Source organism: Diplotaxodon limnothrissa, linkage group LG5 (assembly GCF_057381915.1).
Source record: "Diplotaxodon limnothrissa isolate DT_005_m linkage group LG5, D_limnothrissa_male_GT1.1, whole genome shotgun sequence".
NCBI classification, from domain to species: Eukaryota; Metazoa; Chordata; class Actinopteri; order Cichliformes; family Cichlidae; genus Diplotaxodon; species Diplotaxodon limnothrissa.
In genome coordinates this window covers 41588819-41613981 of record NC_140600.1, presented here as the reverse complement: position 1 = coordinate 41613981, position 25163 = coordinate 41588819, and the positions used below count along the sequence as shown (strand labels likewise).

The 25163-nt window shown below is 46.7% G+C and overlaps 1 protein-coding gene across 4 annotated transcripts in view; it reads left to right on the top strand.

Annotated features, from left to right (window-relative positions):
* Positions 1-21891, top strand: part of rnf123 (ring finger protein 123) — a 108891-nt gene extending 87000 nt beyond the window's left edge. For all 4 annotated transcript variants that reach the window (XM_085353627.1, XM_085353626.1, XM_085353624.1 and 1 more), the window contains exons 39-40: positions 17717-17802; positions 19411-21891. In XM_085353627.1, the coding sequence (XP_085209753.1) occupies positions 17717-17802; positions 19411-19510 (186 nt within the window). In that variant the 3' untranslated portion in view covers positions 19511-21891. The remainder of the gene's footprint in view (positions 1-17716; positions 17803-19410) is intronic.
* The last annotated feature ends 3272 nt before the right edge of the window (positions 21892-25163 follow it).

Here is a 25163-nt window from a genome sequence, read left to right as displayed (position 1 = left end):
CTTTGCATGAGGCGCTCATCGATGGCGGGTTAAAGCCTGATTGTTCTGCTTCTGAACCGCTGATGCATGATATTAGACTTTTCAAAGGACCCTTCATAAAGGTGTCCTCTTCCTCACCTCTACGTTCTTCTTCTGTGGTTACAAACTGGGGACAGAGACCAGCTCTCATCAGTAGACTTGTAGTCAAGACGGAGACAAAAACGTCTTTAAACTGCAGCCAGATGCTGCTTCGGTTACGGGTCTCAGGCATATCCACGTGTTTTTGCTTTCGCACAGCCCTCCTCACCGCTGTCCACTGTCTCACTTACTGAGAGGACCGACGCACGCTCCACTTGACTGTCTCGTCCATCACCCTCTCTGTTTTTCACACAATGATATTATCCTATATCCTCGCATGTGATTGGCCGCAGTATGGAGTGATTGGAGCATAGCTGCGCCGCTGTGTGAGAGCTGAGCAGCCAAAGGAAATTAAGTGAGGAGCGGCTCTCGCTCAGTGGGAGTCGACTCTGATTCACTGCAAAGCGCTCTGTAAGCACGGCTCTTAGAGCTGACGCTTTTGAAATGACACATTATCGAACGTTACGTTGCGTGTCATGGACGCTGTCGACCACGTGTCGATCTGAGACAGCAACACTGTCTTTATAGAAGACTGGCCTCGAGACATCCAACTCTATGTTTAAGGTGCGTTTAAACACGTGACCTTTGAACTTAATTTTCAAAAAGCGGGCACCACTACCTCGGTACGCTCGTGTTGTGTTTAATGTTGTGATGATGAAACTGACTGTACCTGAGCAGCCAATCAGCACTGGGGATCAGATGAATGCTGAGGACAGGATGCCGGCGACAGCGTGACTGCAGTTAAACGTCACTGTTCTGCGTACAGGTGCGTCAGGTCTCAGGTCACTGAAATCACACAGGCGTTAAACCTTAAATCAGAGCTGCAGTCGTTTTAACTAAATACTACAAAAGTTTCGGTTCGTGTGTCTTTGTTTTGCTGTATTTTTGTATCTGTGCTGCGTTGAGTTTACGTCAGTGGAGGTAAAAGCTCTGAGCGCGCTCGTGCTCCATGCTGGCACCGCCCCTTTAGATGAAGCCTCCAGTTCAGCTGTGGTGAGAAAAGTTTCAGACTGTGTGGTTGAGTACTGGCAACGAGCTGAAGACCTCGAGGTCTGAGGCAGAACCAGGTTCAGGGAGGGGCGGGGCCATCTGCTGTGATTGGGTGGGGTGAGAGAAGGAAGACAGGATAAAGACATGCTGTGGAAGAGAGACAGAGGTTAATAACAGATATGATTCAATGCAGAGAGGTCTGTTAACACATAGTGAGTGAAGAAGAAACACCCAGTGCATCATGGGAATCCCCGGCAGCCTATGTCTATTGCAGCATAACTAAGGGAGGATTCAGGGTCACCTGGTCCAGCCCTAACTATATGCTTTAGCAAAAAGGAAAGTTTGAAGCCTAATCTTGAAAGTAGAGATAGTGTCTGTCTCCTGAATCCAAACTGGAAGCTGGTTCCACAGAAGAGGGGCCTGAAAACTGAAGGCTCTGCCTCCCATTCTACTTTTAAATACTCTAGGAACAACAAGTAGGCCTGCAGAGCGAGAGTGAAGTGCTCTAATAGGGTGATATGGTACTACAAGGTCATTAAGATAAGATGGGGCCTGATTATTTAAGACCTTGTATGTGAGGAGCAGGATTTTGAATTCTGGATTTAACAGGAAGCCAAAACAGGAGAAATCTGCTCTCTCTTTCTAGTCCCTGTCAGGACTCTTGCTGCAGCATTTTGGATCAGCTGAAGGCTTTTCAGGGAGTTTTTAGGACTTCCTGATAATAATGAATTACAGTCGTCCAGCCTGGAAGTAATAAATGCATGAACTAGTTTTTCAGCGTCACTCTGAGACAGGATATTTCTAACTTTAGAGATGTTGCACAAATGGAAGAAAGCAGTCTTACATATTTGTTTAGTATGTGCGTTGAAGGACATGTCCTGGTCAAAAATGACTCCAAGGTTCCTCACAGTGTTACTGGAGGCCAAGGTAATGCCATCCAGAGGAAGAATCTGGTTAGATACCATATTTCTAAGCTTTTCAGGGCCGAGTACAATAACCTCAGTTTGATCTGAATTAAGAAGCAGAAAGTTAGCAGCCATCCAGAGTAAGAATCTGCTTAGATTTCTTCCTTGTGAGTCTGTTGAGCATCAGAAACTGGACGGGTGAGTGTTTGTGTCGCAGCTGCTTCATAAGAGCCTGAAGATTATACTTCATCTTTTTTTATTCGTCTTAATTTTTGAGATTTTTAATTATCTTAATTTAGTTTTTAAAAAAGATGTTTTGTGGAGCTGAATACTTTCTGCTCTCCGTCCTTCCATCGATGGGATAATGAAACCCAAACACTCAGTGACGCCTGAGCGGATGGTCGTGTGCTGCCTCTGCTCTCTGTTGAAGTCATGATTGCTCCTCATCATTAGCATCATTATCCTCTGTCATCTGTTCCTCGCTCGCTCTGTGGATGCTTGCTTTTCTCTCCTCCTCCCGCCCCCACACTTCTTTGTTTTTGCCCCATTTTCTCCTCCTGTGGTATTTTGGACTCTCGGTCCACTGATGACATCGGCCGTCCTCCTGTGGGCCTCGCTGCCCTCAGACCGTCTGCCGTCAGGACTCAGATTTGCACACATGCAGCCTGCAGGCCACATCAAAGCTACCACCCCACACACACCGCGTTTCTGAGTTTCCTGTGGCAGATTGTGGTATTTGTGTTATTTGTGCGCTACTCAGCGTCTGTGACCCGACAGCTGCTTGATGGTCGTCTGCAGAAAGCTTTAAGTGTCTGTTTTCCTGCCAGGACAGCACGGCTGCAGATTCCCTCAGAGCGCGGTTTACACATCCAAATATCGATCTGATACCAACGCTGGTATTGGCAGTTCGGGTCCTATCACACAGCAGTCGCCTGAGAGTGTTAGAAAAACCAGTCACAGCCGAACATCTGAATTGTAAGTTGCTAAAAATCAGGTGATCACCTCTGTCGTCAGATGGAGTCGCCGAGGAGACGTCGCTCTGCTAACCTAAACTCTCGCTGCTTCGAGCTTGCAGACGATGATGGTGTCTGCGGGTCGGTCTGCAGAGTGAGATTTTCACTTCCTGTGATGTGACTGTAACACATCAGTGCAGCTAAATGCAGCATGATTAACAATAGTCTGAGGAAATTATGTTTTTAGATCTTAGTGATACATTTATTCCCAGAGGCTCGGCTCAGCTCTTTATTAAAGATGGAGCTGCCAGCCAGGAAGACAGAGGAGGTTCGTGTGGAGGTGGACATGCAGAGGAGGCTGCTGGGATTGAGGCAGATGATCCTCTGTGGCGCCCCCTAAAGGCAGCAGCTGGAAGATGAAGAACTCTGCGGTCGTTTGTTATCTTTGCGTTGGTTTGTGCGTCTGAGCTTCATGGTGTCGGCTGTGCAGACACACGTGTTTGAACCGTCCTCGCTCCACTGTAAAAAGTTTGTGTATGTGTGTCAAATTACTTACATACAGAATACATCTGCACTGTCTCACATCTATAAAAAAGAAAAAGACCCTTTAGACCTGGCTTCATACAGACCGATCAGTTTAATTAATGTAGATAATAAGATAGTTGGAAAGATTTTAGCAAGACGCCTGGAAACAGTTCTACCAACAATTATATCTCAAGACTAGGGATGGGTATCGTTTAGGTTTTATCCGATACCGGTGCCAAACCGGTACTTTTGAAACGGTGCCGGTGCTTAAAGAATGGAGAACACAAACTTTGTCCAAAAACCTCTCATGTTCAGCTGTTTTTTGTAAAAAGATAACAATGTTAGCCTTTTCTGCAGCTATGGGGCATATATGGTATCACTCTTGGCTGGAAGCAGTGCTTAAACAATGGAAAAAACACCAACTTTGTCCAAAAACCTCTCATGTTCAGCTGTTTCCCACTTTTTCTTTGGTCATTTTAGCCTTTTTGGCCAGGGTGAAGGGAGTATCTGCCATCAAACAAGAAGACAGCTGCATGTAGCTATGATGATGTTTGCTAGTTCACCTTACATGCATTAATGTAATAACGTGGTTAGCCTACTCAACGTAAATTACACACGAACAACATGAAGCTCCTCACGCAGAGAAGAACGGCTGCTGCTGCATCATCATCCTCATCATTACTGCTACACTGGCAGGGCTAGGGGCCAGGACTCTCCTCTTCGGGTTCTTGGGGGATGTTGCTAACTCCGGGTCCGATAACAGGCACCACACCCGCAGTAGATGTGCTCGGTGTGAGGTCTCGCAGCAAGCTATCAAATACGGCGCATTTCTCGGCTTTAAAAAAACGCTATGCGTCGCCAGGTGTTTCATCGGATTCGAGGTGTTACCTCCTTTGACAGTATCACAGTATCAGCTTAAAGCACTTGTTGCTGCTGAGTTTGCATCTTTTGCTGTGAAGTACAGCCAGACTTTGACCGCTTCGCCTTGGACATTTTTAATCTGTAGCTCTGCTCTAAAAGAACGTACGTACCTGGCCCCGCCTACTATCCTCGGAAACGTAAAATGATTGGCTAGAATCTAAAGTGTGTCACAGCTCAGGAAAATAAAGCACCGAAATAAAGCACCGAAATGTGCGCTGCTTTTCGGTCTGGTTACTACCGTTTATGTCAGAACGATACCGGTACCCATCCCTAGTCAAGACCAAACAGGATTTATTAAAGGCAGGCAGCTGTTTTTTAATATTAGGAGACTGCTAAACATTATCTATACGCAAGACAAGCATAATCCAAACCCTGAAATTTTACTTTCCTTAGATGCGGAGAAGGCCTTCGACAGGGTGGAGTGGGATTATCTCTTCTCGGCCCTGTCGAGGTTCGGATTTGGCCCTAAATTTATTTCTCTGGTTAAACTACATCCAACCAAAAGTGTCGGTACAAACAAACAATGTCCACTCCAACTATTTCAATCTGAATCGCTCAACAAGGCAAGACTGTCCTCTCTCACCTCTGCTTTTTGCATTAGCTATTGAACCCGTTAGCTCTTCTACGGCGCTCAACAGAGGAACATACGGGGATTCAAAGGGGAAAAGCAGAACATAAAGTCTCGCTATATGCAGATGATTTACTACTGTATATCTCTTACCCTGCAAAATCAGTCCCAGTCATCATGGAGACTTTGCAAAACAAAGAAGTGTCAGGGTACAAACTGAATTTATCCAAAAGTGTGCTGTTCCCAGTCAACTCTAAAGGAACTCTACATTATATGATGAAACCAAAAATAACAGACAAATGGATCAATCTACCAACTTTACTAACAGGAAGAATAAACATTGTTAGAATGAATATTATTTCAGTGTATCCCTATTGTGATTAATAAAGCCTTTAATAAATTAGACTCCTTACTATCCTGTTTCATATGGAACAGAAAGAACCCAAGAATCAAGAAAGGCGACCTGCAGAGACCGACAGGTCAGGGAGGGATGGGGTTACCATGCTTCCGTCTGTATTGTTGGTCGTGTAATGTTCCTTCCATGTTGTTTTGGTTGTGCACTAAGGGGGCTGACTGGACAGCGATGGAAAGTGAAAGTTGTTACCCCTCCTCATTAGAGGCTATGATCTATTCAGCTCTCCTTATCCCTAAACACGACCTTAAGAGTCCTGTAGTCTCTCACACAATTAAAATCTGGACACAGATAAGGAAACATTTCGGGTGTAAGGAAGCTTCCATACTAACTCATGAATAACGCAACGTTCACACCATCACTTTCAAACATCTCATTTCTCCAATGGAACCACAGAGGGCTGCACTCAAAGGATTTATTCATCAACAAGGTTTTTCCCACATTCCAGAAACTGCAAGAAAAATTTGACTTGCACAGTAATGACGTCTTCAAATACTTACAGATCAGAAGCTTTGAAGGGAGGCTTTTTCCATCCTTTCCAGATCGGCCCCCAGACTCTGCCTTAGATAACTTATTCCAGTTTGATCCACTCAAGAAAGGACTAATAACAAAAGTTCACAATGCTTTGTCACAACTGGATGGAACTGTCACACTTGACTGTCTGCGAGAGGCCTGGCAGTGTGGCCTGGGTACGAGAATCACAGACAGTCAATGGACAAAAGCCCAGGAAAATGTAAACTCTTCCTCTGTTTGTATTCGTCATGGACTCTTACAGTTTAAAGTGCTACACAGACTCCATTTATCAAAGTTGAAACTGTCAAAAATGTAAACTCGTCCTGTGAAAGATGTAAACAGCAACCTGCTTCACTGGCGCGTGTGTTTTGGAACTGTCCCTGTATAACAACATACTGGAATAATGTCTTTCAAACCTTGTCTGAGATTCTAATACAAACTCTGAAGCCAGACCCAATCTGCGCTTTATTTGGAGTGAAGCCGGTTGTTGTAGATTTGTCAGCCACCCAAAATAACGTAATACGTTTTGTGACGCTGCTGGCACGCCGTTTAATTTTACTAAACTGGAAACAAAAAGTGCCTCCTACCACATCAGCGTTGACACAAGATGTAATGAGACGTTTGCAGCTGGAAAGAATTAAACTCCTATTAAGGGGGAGGAATTCTGTTCAACCTGGCAACCTTTCATAGATCTCTTCAATACAGCACAGATATAAACGATCACTGAGCCTCATTGGTAGTCTGACGAATAACATCCTTTGTTGTTGTTGTTGTTGTTTGTTGTTGTTCTTTCTTTTGTTTTTTTCCCATTCTGTTCAACTTTTACCGTATATATGTAACCAGTTATATTTGAATCTTTGTCATCTTTATGGAAAGAGAAAACTGGAAAACCAAGTAAAGGGATTTGGGGGGAAAAAACACAAAGCGCCAATCAGCAGCCAGGATATTCGACTCCAATCGTGAACAAAATACATGACCTAAAAACCCAGTTATCATGCAGTAATACAAAAGGCAGAGTACTCTCACAGTACTGTCAGGAACATGCTCAGAAGACTCACGGACACAAGTGACTCTCAGGTTATTGAAGCCCTTCAAAATAAAAGCTTTAGCTGTTTTTGGTGGAAATGAAGGAAGATGGAATTTTATGGACGGTCCCCTCAGACATGGCGATGGGACGTTTGGCCCTCGGCGAATCCCGTCGGCTTCTCGGAGTCTTTCGTGGCTCTGAGTCGAGCCTCCTCTGCAGGCTGTGTGTTTTTCTCTGCTTGTCTTTGCCTCCTTGTTGTTCTGAGGCCATCCCTCTTACATTTTGTGTCCTCGTTATGTTCGTGCCAGTCTGTGCACACTCTGAAAGCCTCGGGTTCCCCAAACTTGGATCTCAGCTTTGTGTTGTGTTTTTGACATCCTAATCCTTCACTGTCGCCTTCCTCCCCCTTTGAGCTGAATTATAAACCAGAGGACAGAAAATGAGTTACAGCTTGTGTTTGACAGCTGGATTCAGAGACACGTGGAGCTCTGTAAGGTTGTTTGAACTGTCAGCAGAAATCTTCCTGTGAGTTTGTTGTCATGTGACCGTGTTGGTGTGAGATGCAGAACGACACGATATCGTTCACATCAGCGAGCATTGAGCTACGACGCTTTTCTTCGGTAACGTTTTGTCGTGTTTCTCCTCAGAGTTCTCCTGCAGCTAGAAATTAATCAAAGTGTGAAACCAGACCTGAACTTCAAATTGGATGTGAACAGCAGAGCTCGCTGATTTAAACGATGCTCTGAGGACGAGGACTCAAGCTGACCGATGCAGGCTCCTGTGTTTATCGCGTCAGACTCATGTTTTTGACTCCAATCCCGTCCTCGTGCGTCCTCAGCTCCGCAGAGGATTCTCACTCGGGCGAGTGTGCAGGTCCTCTGATGCTGCACAGTGATGATCCTTACTGTAGTTTGCTAAAGGTAGCTAAAGATAAACTTGGTTCTTCCCAAACATTTTTAGTTTTGCATGTTTTATCTTCACTTTTCTGGGTTTTCTCCAGATTTTCAAGTTTCCTCCTCCCATCCAAAGACACATGTTAGGGTCACCAAAGCAGTCTTAGAATAGATGCACAGATCACCTTCTCCATGAGCTCAGGGGGCCCTGAGGTAGCCAAGACACGAGCGATCTCTCCTGGGCCAGTTGGGCACACCTGAAACAGCTCACCTGAGAGGCTGTAGCAGGCTTCAAGCACAGATGCTAAACCACCTCAACTGGCTCCTCCCAGTGTGGAGGAGTACCAGCTGTACTCCAAACTCCTCAACCCACGACGGAGCCCAGACTCAGTCGAGCTCGTTCCCACTGCTTCTGTCTTTCAACCAGTTTCTCCTTCACGCTTCTCAGCTCCTCCTCCTCCTCTTCAGCTTCTGCACCATTCATCTGTCCACGTTGAAGACCCTGAGACCTTTCTTCAGCTGAGAACGTCAGCATCAGACTGCTGATTCTCATGTCAGACACTTTAGACCAAAACCAAACCGTGCTCTGGTCCAACGTCCTCAGGCAGGTGACCGGTCCAAGGTGTACAGACTCACTCTTTATCTCAGGGGTGGGAAACTCCAGGCCTGCAGGATCTCACCCTGGGTCAACACACCTGAATCAAATGATTAGTTCATTACCAGCCTCTGGAGAACTTCAGGACATGTTGAGGAGGTCAGTTATCCATTTAAGTCAGCTGTGTTGGATCGAGGACACATCTAAAACCTGCAGGACAGCCCAAAAGGCCACATCAAGCTAACCCTCAGCATCCTGCACTCAGAAGCTGATAGGACAGCGTGATGCTGCAGTGAGTGCCTGTGATCGGTCCACTGTAGGAAGTCTCAGGACATGTTCTTATCTGCAGTGTTCAGCACACGTATGTTAGCTCAGCGTGGCCCCTGTGGATGGACTGATGTTATCTCCAGATATTGTATTGTATTTAAAGATGGCGCCGGTGAGGTCGGCTGCCGTCACGACTGCTCCGACCACTTTTTCTTTGTCTTTGTTTTTTAAGTTAGTTTTCAGCGTTTCTAAATCGGCAAAATCATCACCATTGGGTACATTAGGTATGACAGTGACACTCTTGTTTCTATTGGTTTACAATGTACTCACAATTCGAAGTTTTTAACTCCGGATCCGAGCTGGCCGAGTGAGATCTCGAGGGAGAACAAAGGGAAGCGGCGGCGGCCTAGAGGGAAGCGAGCCGGCGTCAGGAACAGGCTGAGAGCTCGTGCACACCGCACACCTCTGCCTAGCATCCTGCTCGCCAACGTCCAGTCACTGGAGAACAAGCTTGACGACCTCAGGGCCAGGATAAAGTTCCAGAGAGACATTCGGGACTGCAATCTCCTCTGCTTCACCGAGACATGGCTGAACCCAGCGGTGCCGGACCACGCCATCCAGCCGGCCGAGTTCTTCTCGGTTCACCGCATGGACAGGACACGGGACTCGGGGAAGTCAAGGGGAGGCGGCGTGTGTTTAATGGTGAACAACAACTGGTGCAACAGTGCGAACGTTGTTCCTCTCACACGCTCCTGCACACCAAATCTGGAACTACTGTCCATCATGTGTCGTCCTTTTTATCTACCTCGGGAATTTACATCGGTCATTATAAGTGCCGTTTATATTCCACCACAAGCGGACACGGTCACCGCCTTATGCGAGCTGCATGAGGCACTCACACAGCACCAGACACAACACCGGGACGCTGCGCTTATTGTGACGGGGGACTTTAATAGCGCCAACCTCAAACGCGCAGCGCCGAACTTTTATCAACACATCACCTGCCCCACCAGGGGTGAAAGGACACTGGACCACTGCTACACTACGGTCAAGGACGGCTACAAGGCACAATCCCGCCCTCCTTTTGGCAAATCTGATCACGCCGCCATCTTCCTCATCCCAAAATACAAACAAAGGCTGAAACAGGAAGTTCCGGTTCAGAGGAAGGTCGCGCGCTGGACGGATCAATCGGTGGCCGCGTTACAGGACGCACTCGATGACGCAGACTGGGGCATGTTCAGAAACAGCTCCGATGATGATGTCAACGTGTTTACGGAAGCGGTTGTGGGATTCATCGGGAAACTAGCGGATGATACCGTGGAGACAAAGACTATCACAACGTTTCCCAACCAGAAGCCGTGGGTGGATAAAACCATCCGCGACGCTCTGAGATCCCGCACCGCTGCCTACAACACGGGACTCATGACGGGGGACATGGACCCGTACAAAGCCGCGTCATATAACGTGCGGAGGGCGGTGAAAGAGGCGAAGCAGCGCTACGGGAGGAAACTAGAGTCACAACTCCAACAGAGTGACTCTAGGAGCCTGTGGCGGGGACTAAGGACAATAACGGACTATAAAGCACCAACAACCGGTATGACGAACGCGGCCGTGACTCTGGCAGACGAGCTGAACACTTTCTATGCTCGCTTCGAGGCTGCAGCTAAGGTCTCCAACAATGCTAGTGTTAGCGGCGCTAACGGCTGCAGACAGGAAGATACTGCCAGCACCGGAAACGTGCTCGTCATCTCCGAGCATGAAGTAAGGAGAGCCTTCAAGAGAGTGAACACCAGGAAAGCAGCAGGACCAGACGGCATCCCAGGTCGTATCCTCAGAGACTGCGCATACCAGCTAGCTCCTGTGTTCACTGAGATATTCAACATCTCTTTATCTCAGTCGGTGATCCCCACATGCTTCAAAGAGTCCATCATTGTTCCTGTCCCGAAGAAACCCCACCCTGCTTCTCTCAATGACTATCGCCCTGTAGCCCTCACCTCAGTAGTGATGAAGTGCTTTGAACGCCTGGTCAGAGACTTCATCATTTCTTCACTACCAGACACACTGGACCCACTACAGTTCGCTTACCGTCCAAATCGTTCCACAGACGATGCCATCTCTCATCTCCTCCACACATCACTCACTCACTTGGACACTAGAAGGGGGAATTATGTTAAAATGCTCTTCATAGACTACAGCTCTGCATTTAACACCATAATTCCCTCCACACTCACCACCAAGCTGGAGCATCTGGGACTCAGCTCATCTATGTGTCAGTGGATCTCCAACTTCCTAACTGGCAGACCACAGGCAGTAAGGATGGGCGGACATGTCTCAGCCTCCACCACTCTCAGCACTGGAGCCCCCCAGGGGTGTGTTCTGAGCCCCCTGCTGTACTCTTTGTACACATATGACTGTGTGGCCACTACCAGCTCCACCACCATCATCAAGTTTGCTGACGACACCGTCGTGGTGGGCCTGATCTCTGATAACAACGAGACGGCCTACCTGAAGGAGATTAGGAATCTGGAGAACTGGTGCCAGAGGAACAACCTCCTTCTAAACGTCAGTAAGACAAAGGAGCTGATAGTGGACTTCAGCACTAAGCAGGAGAGGAACTACCAGACCCCCGTCATCAACGAGTGCCCAGTGGAGAGAGTGGACAGCTTCAAATACCTCGGAGTTCACATCACGCAGGACCTGTCATGGTCCTGTCACATCAACACCGTGGTGAAAAAGGCCCGACAGCGTCTCTACCACCTCAGACGCTTGAGAGACTTCCAACTGCCCTCCAAGGTGCTCAGGAACTTTTACTCCTGCACCATAGAGAGCATCCTGACGGGAAACATCTTAACCTGGTTCGGGAACAGCACCATGCAGGACAGACGAGCTCTACAGAGGGTTGTGCGGTCAGCTGAGCGCACCATCCGCTCCGAGCTCCCTGACCTGCACTCAATCTACAGCAGGCGGTGCTGGACCAAGGCCAGGAAGATCGTGAAGGACCTCAGCCATCCCAACAACAGACTGTTCTGTCTGCTGAGGTCAGGAAAGCGATTCCGCTCCCTGAAGACCAACACAGAGAGACTGAGGAGGAGCTTCTTCCCGCAGGCGATACGGTCTCTCAATCACACCACCACACAGTACTGACCCACACATACAGTTCTTACACACACACTGGACTTTCTGGACATTGTTTTCACTTCATCACTTAAATCACGCTGCTGTTATTGTGTATATATTTATTTATATTTCTTCATACATTCTTATATAGTTCTATATTGTGTATTTTGTTGTACAGTTATTTTATTTTCAACTTTAATTTATATATTTTATCTTATTCTTCCCAGTTAAATTTACCCTTCATTCTAATTTGTGTTGTACAGTTATTTCATTTTTAACCTTAATTTATATTTTATTCCTTCCTAGTTAAATTTACCCTTTTTAATTTTTCATATTTATTTCCTATCTTATTCATAGCCTTTTCCTTTTTTGTTTTCTTTAGGTCACGAGCAGTTGTCCAAGCATTTCACTACATATCGTACTGTGTATGACTGTGTACGTGACAAATAAAATTTGAATTTGAATTTTATTTATTTTTACAGTGGAAACAGCATGTCAGTGATCCATGCATCATGCTGCATTCTCATTGGTTGATGAGGACTTACACTGTGGCCAGTATAAATACGTTCCCAGACCATTAACGGTTAATTTCACTGAGGTCTTGAAGGATGATTGCTCTCTCTTACTTCATCTGTTAGAATGAATATTAATGAGCTGAACTATCTGAAGTCTCCTGTAATGGAGTCAGAGGTTGATGATGATTTGCATACGTGCGGCCGTGTGGAGGAGGTGGGATCAGAGCGACAGCTGCTGAAGAGCGAGGAGGCGGCGGCTGAGGGAAACTCCAGCGGCTGCGCTTTCACACCAGATTTAGAGAAGAAGAGGGCGAGAAGGAGCTGAAGATGACGAGGAGCAGATGGAGAGAAGCAGCAGGAGTGCATGAGCGTGCACGACTCACGAGTTTACCTGCAGAAAAAAGTATGTGTCAATGAAAGTGTTTACGTTTCATCCTGTCAGACAGGAAGTGACCATCTCTCTGCTCCTCATCAGCAGAAATGTTTCGTTCCCCCTTCGTAACACCTGTATGCTGGGGGGATGTTTGCATTGTTAGGGGCGTGGCCTATTTGACTGACAGGTGGGCTACACCGGTGCAGGTTCGGTCTCTCGCTGTTGACTGTGTGACCGGTAAAAGGCTTCAGTCGGCCCATTCTTGTGAAAAACACGAGCTCTGTAATTCTTCTGACACTGATCTGTTTCACAGTCTGAGGAGAGACCCACTCCACTGTTATCAGAGCGTTTCACACCTTCGAGTGGGCGTAAATCACTTCATATGAAAACATAATTTTAACATTTAGCCGCTTTGCTGTAGATGCAGTCGGCTCGTCACCAGCAGCTCATTTCCATCTTTCTGCCACTTTTCCACTCATGTCAGCTGCTGCTTTCAGCTCATTATGTGACCTCGTTCAATCGAGAGCTGCACAGTTAGCGTTAAAAACAGAATAAATTTAAAGGGACGGGATTCTTTCATCACAAACACAAGTGTTCAGACTCAGATCAGAGAGTCGCAGGTTGGTTTCAGGACTGGAAAACAAAGGTGGTTTTCAGTAAACGGTTTCTTCTCTAATCTTCAGTCGAAAAGCAGCGAGAAGAGAAAAACATCAGGTGATGAAATGAGATGAAGGTGAGGTGGGAGGAAAATGTGAAGGGAAGCGGACTGAGCTGAGAGAGTGAGGTGTCAGAGGTCCAGAGTCTTCAGAGACTTAAATGAACAATCAGCGGCAGAGAGGAGAGGAAGGTGTCAGGCGAGGAGGAGGAGGTGCTGAAAGGAGACGCAGCCAGGGAGAGAGTATTGATTCCTCTAAACGCAGGGGATTAACGGCGGTGAGGAGGAGAGAGAGAGAAGAAGAAAGCAGAGGTGACGGGTAATCACCCGACAGGCGGGTTCCCGCCTGCCGCGTGTTCCCTGGAAGCAGCTTTTGACGGCATGCTGTGTGCGAGTTTTTTTAATTAACTTATTGGGAATTTCGGTTGTTTATAACCCACACCTGCCACTCAGGGAGAATAAGGGTGACCCAAAAAACCCACATCAGAAAATCCTGCTGATATCTGCACTGATGTGGACGGGTGGCGTGTCAGGATGCCACGTCAGGATGCCACGTAGGTCGATGGAAATGGAAGTGATCAGCCTACAGAGGGCTCAGTTCAAAGACGCCCTGAAAATCAATGTGAAAACATGATGCAGCGGGCGCTCGGTAGTTTGGACGGCCCCCACGTGCTTGTACACATGCTCGATGTCACGCTGTGGTGGGCGTAGTTTGTGATGTGGCGGCAGGGAAGGCTGACACACCGGAGCACCATCAGCAATCACGCCTCTTCGCATAAAAACAATGAACTGGGTCCTGAGTTGTGTATGTGTGGCTGGCCCGGTGTGTAAGTGACGACAACCGAAATAAAGGAAAGCGTTTGAAAGTACAAGAACGTGGTCGAGTCTGCCACACATCTTCTACACACGTCATTCTTAATGAGTTGATGGATGGCATCCTGGGGAACTCCTCCCACATCTGGACCAGCTCATCACTGAGGTGCAGCCTGGCGGCATCGGGTGGACCGAAGCATCCTGTCCTACAGCTGTACTGTTGGATTCTGGTATCAGTATCTTCATCTTCGACCCAGGGCAGGCGCTGACACGGGTCCAGTCCATTTATGAAGTGGCTCCCCGCTGCACAGCTTACACTACGCTGCGCAGCCGGTGTTTCAGTTCAGCTATCAGAGTCCTCCAGCTGTAGACCCTTCCTGTTTGGGGGGGCGGGGGGGGGGGGGGGTCTCATTGAGGTCTGTGCTGCACCTGTTGGTAATTTCATTAACAGCACAGTAGCTGATTACACCTCCTCTAATGACCTGAGCAGATCAAAATCCCAGTTTCACAGACTTGATGTTGTACTCTGATTCAAAAGTGCTGCTTTCATTCTTTGAACAGTGTTACAGAGTGTTACAGAGTGTTACAGTGTGACAGTGTGTTAGTTACAGTGTGTTACAGTGTTACAGTGTGTTACAGTGACAGTGTGTGACAGTGTGTTACAGTGTTACAGTGTGTTACAGTGTGACAGTGTGACAGTTACAGTGTGTTACAGTGTGTTACAGTGTTACAGTGTGTTACAGTGACAGTGTGTGACAGTGTGTTACAGTGTGTTACAGTGTGACAGTGTGTTAGTTACAGTGTGTTAGTTACAGTGTGTGACAGTTACAGTGTGTTACAGTGACAGTGTGTGACAGTGTGTTACAGTTATCAAATCAAATTCAAATTCAAATTTTATTTGTCACGTACACAGTCATACACAGTACGATATGTAGTGAAATGCTTGGACAACTGCTCGTGACCTAAAGAAAACAAAAAAGGAAAAGGCTATGAATAAGATAGGAAATAAATATGAAAAATTAAAAAGGGTAAATTTAACTAGGAAGGAATAGAATATAAATTAAGGTTAAAAATGAAATAACTGTACAACACAGGGAAGAATAAGATAAAGATAAATATATAAATTAAAGTTGAAAATAAAATAACTGTACAACAAAATACACAATACACAATATAGAACTATATAAGAATGTATGAAGAAATCTAAATATAAATAAATATATACACAATAACAGCAGCTGTACAAGTATTAACCGGAAATGAAGAATATAGTGACCAGTGTTGTGCAAAACCAAAGTCCAGAAAGTCCAGTGTGTGTGTAAGAACTGTATGTGTGGGTCAGTACTGTGTGGTGGTGTGATTGAGAGACCGTATCGCCTACATCGTTACAGTGTGTTACAGTGTGTTAGTGTGACAGTGTGTTACAGTTACAGTAGGTTACAGTGTTACAGAGTGTTACAGAGTGTTACAGTGTGACAGTGTGTTAGTTACAGTGTGTTACAGAGTGTTACAGTGTGACAGTGTGTTAGTTACAGTGTGTTACAGTGTGTTACAGTGTGACAGTGTGTTAGTTACAGTGTGTTACAGTGTGACAGTGTGTGACAGTGTGTTACAGTGTTACAGTGTGACAGTGTGTTAGTTACAGTGTGTTAGTTACAGTGTGTGACAGTTACAGTGACAGTGTGTGACAGTGTGTTACAGTTATCAAATCAAATTCAAATTTTATTTGTCACGTACACAGTCATACACAGTACGATATGTAGTGAAATGCTTGGACAACTGCTCGTGACCTAAAGAGAACAAAAAAGGAAAAGGCTATGAATAAGATAGGAAATAAATATGAAAAATTAAAAAGGGTAAATTTAACTAGGAAGGAATAGAATATAAATTAAGGTTAAAAATGAAATAACTGTACAACACAAATTAGAATGAAGGGTAAATTTAACTGGGAAGAATAAGATAAAGATAAATATATAAATTAAAGTTGAAAATAAAATAACTGTACAACAAAATACACAATACACAATATAGAACTATATAAGAATGTATGAAGAAATCTAAATATAAATAAATATATACACAATAACAGCAGCTGTACAAGTATTAACCGGAAATGAAGAATATAGTGACCAGTGTTGTGCAAAACCAAAGTCCAGAAAGTCCAGTGTGTGTGTAAGAACTGTATGTGTGGGTCAGTACTGTGTGGTGGTGTGATTGAGAGACCGTATCGCCTACATCGTTACAGTGTGTTACAGTGTGTTAGTGTGACAGTGTGTTAGTTACAGTGTGTTACAGTGACAGTGTGTGACAGTGTGTTACAGTTACAGTGTGTTACAGTAGGTTACAGTGTTACAGTGTGTTACTGTGACAGTGTGACAGTGTGTGACAGTGTGTTAGTTACAGTGTGTTACAGTTACAGTGTTACAGTTACAGTGTTACAGACTCCACCTGTTTCTGAAAGAAAACATGTTTAAAGCTCGTCTACCGATTCAAATGACGGTGTGTTCAGAGTCTGAACGAGATTATTTCAGGAGGTTTTCTTCTCAGCAGCAGCCTGACTGCTGTGTGCAGTGGGTGGTGAAAAGTGACAGAGGAGGACATGCAGGAGGAGGTGGAGGCGTGACATCCAGGTGTCGATAGGTTGGAGGCTTCGTGCTGTGTGGCTGCAACAGAGAGAGACGGGTGGACAGCGGGAGGGTGGGAGTCAAAGGAAGGAATACATAAAGGAGGGATTTGTGTGGACGTGTTAACTGCTGCCACACAGAGCAGCTCAAGATTTGGGAGGCTGGAATCATTATGCACATTTTTAACATTTTTCTCTCTTATTTTGAAAGTCTTTGTGTTTCCCTCTCAGATGAGTGGGTGCAGCATCACCCACAGGTTTGTGGCAGCGTTACCATGATGGATGTTGGTTTTCTGCAGGTAGAGATCTGTGTTGGTGTTATCCACAGCAGCAGAGACGGCTGCTGATGGGCACGCAGTCACGCCCAGGTAGAAACTGGAGCTCCACCTTCTGGACGCTCTGTTAGTACAGTAACCTCACAGCAGCCATGTTACTGGTCACATGACTCATTCAAAAGGCTCCAACAGCACAAACAGGATGCAGAGGTCCAGTTCAGCCTATCAGACACCTCTCAGTCAAAGGCCACGCCCCTAACGATGCAGACTTTAAATGATCTATGTAGACCAAACAGCTTGTGCCGTTTGTTAAACTGTCAGTGTGACCTTTCCCCTCTGTGGGAGTTTCACTCTGTTGATGAGCACGCTGACCGGCACCTAAACTTTACAGATGTGTGCCAGGGAGGTGCTGGGAGGAGGTGAGGAGGAGTGGAGGAGTGGAGGCTGAATCTAGTGAAGAAAGGTTGTGAAGTGAAAACATATGAAGGGAGCAGATGGGCTGAGAAGGCAGCGAGTGTGAAGAGCGGGTGTTGATGTCTGCGGGAAGAGTGTTTCCCTTCGCGCCCGCGGCGTTAACTCACATGTCCCATCATGCACTGGGGCGAACGCCGGCAACAGAGACAACAAAGTGACTGATGAGTTTGTCTTTCTGTCCTCAGCCCACCAGCGAGGAAGACCTCTGTCCCATCTGCTACGCCCACCCCATCTCTGCCATCTTCAAGCCCTGCTCACACAAGTCCTGCAAGTGAGTCACACACACACACACACACACACACACACACACACACACACACACGTCGGGTATTCATATCTAATTGACATAATAGACAACCCCTTACCATAACCTTATCGTAACACTGGCACTAACGCCACATTCTGAGTCTCAAACATGCTGGTGGCGGGCAGCACATCCCGAGTTTACAGGACGCTGAGACGGCGATGAAGAATGCCTTGCTCGGTACAGCTGATGACGTGACGGCGAGTGTGGGGCAAGCAGGATCTTGAAAGTGTGAGATTGATCCTGCAGACGTCCTGACACACACAGATATGGCTGACTCGCACACTCTCACCTGTGTGTGTGAGTCAGCTGTTTCCTTACTGCAGCTGGACGCCGCCGTGGGCGCAGACCTCGTTCATATCTGGATGCATATTTCATGCTATCCTGAAGGTGCGCTTGATTTAGCTGAGCTGGCACGCCGACTCAGCGGCCGTATGGATTGCTGCAGCATGATGGAGAGCGCTGTCACCGGGTGAACCAGCTGATTCCTCCTCGTGACAAACGGACCCGTGAGAGCAGCTCTGAGCGTTCACTCGGGCCCCTCTAAAACACACAGACAGGTTTCAGTGTGTGTCACACATCACGCCGGGTGAAACGAAGCTTCAAAACGGATCAAACGTCGTGTCGTCTGATTGGACAGCTGTGTGTTGTCGGTCCTCTGGCAGCTTTCTTGGCTCAATAACGACTTAAACACCGTCAGAAAAATAATCTTAATTCTGCCACATTATTCTTTATTCTTACTGAACCTTTCAAAATAAAAGCCAAAACCTTCAAACCAATATTACCACCATTAAAAAACATCTAAAGTAACATTTAATTGTATAGCACCTTTCAAAATAAAAATCACAAAGTGCTTCACAGAAACGCTAAAACACAGAAACAAAAATGATTTTAGCTGTTTTATAAAAGAGACTGCTGAGTCCACAGAGCTGAAGCTCAAAGGGAGAGGGGTCCAGAGTCTGGGGGCCACAGTTACAAAAGCTCTGTCAACTTTTGTTTTCAGCCTCATATGATGGACAACCAGCAAGCCCTGATCACATGACCTCAGGGACCTGCTGGGATGTAAAAGATCTCTGATGTATGTCGGTGCTCGTCCATGCAGAGCTCAGAACGTGCTGAAGAGGGAGTAAATACAACAGAAACAATCTGATAAACCCTGAGACAGAAAATCCCCCGACAGCTTCGTTAGAGTCGTTCAGGTTAGCCGCTGTTCTTTAAATATGGCTCATTGATGGGGTGGGCGCAGGAAGTGATGCAGAGCGGTGAAAAGCATCATCCCAAAGAACCAAAAGCACGACCTAAGTGTCGTCTTACAAAGAGATCCGCACATGACGTAGCCAGCAGGTCCTGGCTCGCCTTCATCTGTCTGAGTGTTTGGAGGCAGGTCGCCTCCCACAGCTGCACCCTGGCCCTCAGAGGTGGACCTGCAGCTCGCTGCTGCACGTGCTCACAGTAACCCTCCAACAGCAAAACGAAGATGTGTCAGCGCAGCTCAGTCACACATAAACACCTTACATGCTCAAAGCTGTTTGCAGACGATCACATGATCAGCGTAACTTCCTGTTTCCTCTGCAGAGCCTGCATCAACCAGCACCTGATGAACAACAAGGACTGCTTCTTCTGCAAGGCCACCATCACCGGAGTCGAGGACTACAGCAAGCCGGCCTCCTCCTAACACACACACACACACACACACACACACACGCGTACACGCATACACGCGCACACACACACACACACACACACACACACACACACACACACACACACACACACATACATGCAGGGTGAAATGAGGCACCATAACTACACACAAAAAACCAGAGCAGTGATGTGAAGGCAGCAGCAGAACCAGCTGTCACATTAGCACAACAGCACCTCCACCTGTCAAAGCGAGTACACCACGCGCACAGACACACACACAGACACACACAGTGCTACAGGGCAACAGGATGCAGGCGTGTCGCCTCTGCAGAAACACACAAACAGGAAACAAAGGAGAACCTCATCCTCAGCAGAGGAAGGCTTCCTCCAGGACTCCCACAGTAATTTAACACAGACACACAAAACTCACATAAAACACACGAAAAGGTCGACAAAGAGCCAAACAACCGCAGATAGGATCCAGCGTCCTCCATCACCACCTGATCCACAGCTCAGAGAGCTGTACCTGTACACACACGCCTGCTGGACTGTTGTTACCCTGCTGTGACAGCGTTTCTGTCCTTATCACCGTCAGGCTCCAGATTCAGTGTCACAAACAAAGAGGGCGTCACTGCTGTTGAAAAGCTGCTTTAAGATAAACGTCCACATCATTAAGAAGTGATTTCAGGTCTCATAAACTTCATTCACAGCAGAACACAGAAACATGTGACCTGTTCAAATCGGTTAAATAAGCAAACGTCCATCCTTTAACTACAGGCTGCTCTTCATCAGTAAAATTCAAACCGTCAGCAGATGTTTGAACTGTTCTCCACGAATCAGAGAAAACCTGAACCTGGCGTGGATGAGACGCACATGTGTATCCGGATTACTGCGCTGATGATGATGACGGTGGTGTTTCTGCTGGAGGAGTCGTTGCGTGCTCGCTGTACTCTGCTGTTAGTTCCACAGTTATGATTTCACACATGTTCACACTGTGGGGCGCCGTTTGTAAAATGAAACATGCTGAAATTAACTGCAATATTTTTCCACATTTAGCTAAAAACGAGTCCTTTTTTTACAACATTTAGTAAAATACTTGTAACTTTTCACAGTTAAAACACAGTTTTGAATGTTAAATCTAAATATTATATTTAAATCTAAATGTTACAGGAAACTAAATATTTAGGCTAACATGTAAAATTTATTGTACGGATCAACGGAAATACCAAAATAAAAGCTTTACGAAAACCTCGGGAAAAAGGAGAACACATGAGAACCGTTTGGACTCAATCTACACATGGTTCATTTTCTTAAAATCACTTTGGACAACACTATTTTACGCCATTTAGCTGCTGGTTAAAGTTAGGTTATGGTTAGCTTTAGGGCTGGAACGTCTATAACCGCGGGACCGTCCACTGGGATTCAGCCATAACCCGGCGCGGACCATAAGTTTCCTCAGGAACGCCGCGGGACGTGACAAAACATCGGTATGCTACGCCCCGGGAGAGAGCAGACACAGCCCCGGGGCTGTGTGTGACCATCAGGTGTGAAATGACCCCTGCTGGTCACTTCTCACCGCCATGAGCTGCTTCACTTCTTGCCTACCAGCAGCGATTTAGCTGAGAACCTCCGAAGATCCGTTTCGTCGGCCATCCAAAGGTTCAGCAGTAGTGCGCTCAGCAGCTGCAGTCTCCACTTCACAATCGCTGCAGCACACGGACATGCTCGTAGGCAAGAAGTGAAGCAGCTCATGGCGATGAGAAGTGAGGGGGAGAGCAGACATAATCCGACCAATACCGGCACACTTTTGCACCGGAGGTTTTCGTAAAGCTTTTATTTTGGTATTTCCGTTGATCCGTACAATAAATTTGCATGTTAGCCTAAATATTTAGTTTCCTGTAACATTTAGATTTAAAATTTAAAATTGTGTTTTAAATATGAAAAGTTAAAAAATATTTTACTAAATGTAAAAAAGTTCTTCACAAAAACATGTTTTTGTAAGGTTTTGAGCTAAATGTGGAAAAATGTTGCCGTTAATTTCACGTTACAAACGGCGCCTCATATCACACAGTCTGAATGCGACGCCGTCACTTTGTTTTCAGCATGTTGAGGACGGCGTGCCCCGGCGGCGTGTTTATGGCGTGTTAGCGGCACCTCTGTGTGCCGCTCCGGGCTCCTGTAACCACATTAAATTATTTATCCTGAACCAGCAACCGTCTCTGTTCATTTTGTGAATTTATTGATTATTACTGATTAGTTATTGGAGTTTCTTGCTAGCCGAGCCACCTGACCTCAGAGCGCTGACTCCGCAGTCTGACGTGAAGCTCGATTTTCTTCCTTTATGGGACAAACAGAAAAGGCTTCACTGTTCTCAGCCTGTCAGGTGTAGGGATGGGTATCGTTTAGGTTTTATCCGATACCGGTACCAAACCGGTACTTTTGAAACTGTGCCGGTGCTTAAAGAATGGAGAACACAAAATTGGTCCAAAAACCTCTCATGTTCAGCTGGTTTTTTGTAAAAAGATAACAATGTTAGCCTTTTCTGCAGCTATGGGGCATATATGGCATCACTCTTGGCTGGAAGCAGTGCTTAAACAATGGAAAAAACACAAACTTTGTCCAAAAACCTCTCATGTTCAGCTGTTTTCCACTTTTTCTTTGGTCATTTTAGCCTTTTTGGCCAGGGTGAAGGGAGTATCTGCCATCAAACAAGAGGACAGCTGCATGTAGCTATGATGATGTTTGCTAGTTCACCTTACATGCATTAATGTAATAACGTGGTTAGCCTACTCAACGTAAATTACACACGAACAACATTAAGCTCCTCACGCAGAGAAGAACGGCTGCTGCTGCATCATCATCCGTCATCATTTCTGCTACACTGGCAGGGCTAGGGGCCAGGACTCTCCTCTTCGGGTTTTTGGGGGATGTTGCTAACTCCGGGTCCGATAACAGGCACCACACCCGCAGTAGATGTGCTCGGTGTGAGGTCTCGCAGCAAGCTCTCAAATACGGCGCATTTCTCGGCTTTTAAAAAAAACGCTATGCGTCACCAGGTGTTTCATCGGATTCGAGGTGTTACCTCCTTTGACAGTATCACAGTATCAGCTTAAAGCACTTGTTGCTGCTGAGTTTGCATCTTTTGCTGTGAATACGTACCTGGACCCGCCTACTATCCTTGGAAAGGTAAAATGATCCAAAGTGTATGACATCTCAGGAAAAAAAAAGCACCAAAATGTGCGCTGCTTTTCGGTCTGGTGACTACCGTTTATGTCAGAACCAGACCCAGATACCGGTACCCATCCCTAGTCAGGTGTCGATCGCTGGGTGAGATCCTGAACGTTGACGCAGCAGAAACCACCCCGCTGAAGGAGCAGACAAGGTGATGGAGCTCCACCCCTCACCTGACTCACCTGAGACGAACCAGGAGGCAGGAAACTGAACACATCTCTAAGTTACCGTACTCAAAGACCTGCTGTAAGAAACCGGCACCGTCAGGGTCACCTGGTCCAGCCCTAACTATATGCTTTAGCAAAAAGGAAAGTTTGAAGCCTGATCTTGAAAGTAGAGATAGTGTCTGTCTCCTGAATCCAAACTGGAAGCTGGTTCCACAGAAGAGGGGCCTGAAAACTGAAGGCTCTGCCTCCCATTCTACTTTTAAATACTCTAGGAACAACAAGTAGGCCTGCAGAGCGAGAGCCAAGTGCTCTAATAGGGTGATATGGTACTACAAGGTCATTAAGATAAGATGGGGCCTGATTATTTAAGAAGGGGACATGAAACGCTGCCCACGTAAAGGCTCATTTACACCATGTTTAAAGTTTTAAAACATGTTTAGCGCCATCTTCTGTCAGTACGGAGCGTGACGTCTTGTGGTTGGTTGAGGCTAACAGACTCGCATTAGTTTATGTTAGCTAACTAGTAACAGGATGTCCATGTTACCGTCTGCAGCAGGAAGTGGCTGTTCGCTGTTTGGCTAGCTGCACTGAAACAGGATAATCCAGCTGTTAGCCGTGATGTTGGCGTTTGTAAATGAGCCTGTGTGAGTCACCACACCTGGAGTCCAACACTGCAGCTGTTCCTCACCGAGCCGTGAAATCTGCCTGCAAACGGATGTTTGTAAGATGCAATCAGCTCACTGTGTAATAAAATCTTTTTTCCCAACACAATCAAACAGTTTCCAGCATCTGCATGCACATCACACCAAAAACACAAGTTTCTTATGAAACATGATAGAAAATCCTGACATCCATCAGCAGAGATTTTATTGCATAAAGTAGAGCTGATTGCATCAGCTGATTGGTGTCAGTGCAGCCAAACAATGAAGAACCACTTGCTGTTGTGTGTCTAAACTTTTAAACACTTATTTCACAGTGTGTCAGAGTTATATCTGTCAGGGCGTGTGTGTGCGTGTGTGTGTGTGCGCGCGTGCGTGCGTGTGTGTGTGTGTGTGCGCGTGTGTGTGTCTGTGTGTGTGTGCGCGCGTGCGTGTGTGTGTGCGTGTGTGTGTGTGTCTGTGTGCGTGTGTGTGCGTGTGCGCGCGTGCGTGTGTGTGTGTCTGTGTGCGTGTGTGTGCGTGTGCGCGCGTGCGTGTGTGTGTGTCTGTGTGCGTGTGTCTGTGTGCGTGTGTGTGCGTGTGTGTGTGTGCGTGTGTGTGTGTGTGTGTGTGTGTGCGCGCGCGCTCGCGCGTGTGTGTCTGTGTGCGTGTGCGCGCGTGCGTGTGTGTGTGTGTGCGTGTGTGTGTGTGTCTGTGTGTGTGTGTGTGCGCGCGCGTGCGTGCGTGCGTGTGTGTGTGTGTCTGTGTGCGTGCGTGTGTGTGTGTGTGTGTGTGCGTCTGTGTGTGTGTGCGCGCGTGCGTGTGTGTGTGTCTGTGTGCGTGTGTGTGTGTGTCTGTGTGTGTGTGTCTGTGTGCGTGTGTGTGTGTGTCTGTGTGTGTGTCTGTGTGCGTGTGTGTGCGTGTGTGTGTGTGTGTCTGTGTGCGTGTGTGTGTGTGTGTCTGTGTGTCTGTGTGCGTGTGTGTCTGTGTGCGTGTGTGTGTGTGTGTGTGTCTGTGTGCGTGTGTGTGTGTGTGTGTGTGTGTGCGTCTGTGTGCGTGCAGCGTTTTTATGTCCTCTTTATTTAACAGCGAAGGAGAAGTGTGCTCCGCATGAAATGATCTTGTGTCTGTGTGTGCGTTTGCTTCACAGACTTTGTGTTTGTGTTTTCACTGCTGTTTTCTAATGAAAGCGCTTTGACTCGATGTGTAACAAACTGCACTCACACAGCATCCAGTCAGATGTCACACTGACCTCGGTTATTCCCCTGGACTGGACAGTCTGCAGTTCACACTCACAGTTGTCTTCATGTAGATTCAGGTGGAGTGGACAGAGGCCACAGGATCACTCTTCATCACGGCTTCAAACTCCTCATTTCACACCTGTAAACAAAGATGGCCGAAGCCTCAGAGTCCGGTGGATGACCTCTGTGCTCGTCGGAGTGACTGCGTGCTGAGTGTTGTTCCTGTGTGAAACCACAGAGTTCAGGTTGTAACCGGTGCAGTCAGGACGCTGGGGAAGGATACGACGGTCTGTACGAGCGGGTGATGTGGTCAGAGACGCAGCTTTGAAATATTTCAGCTTTGCTTTGAATCTGAAACCTTCAGCTCTGTACACCAGATTTAAACTGTGGTGTGTGTGTGAGAGAGA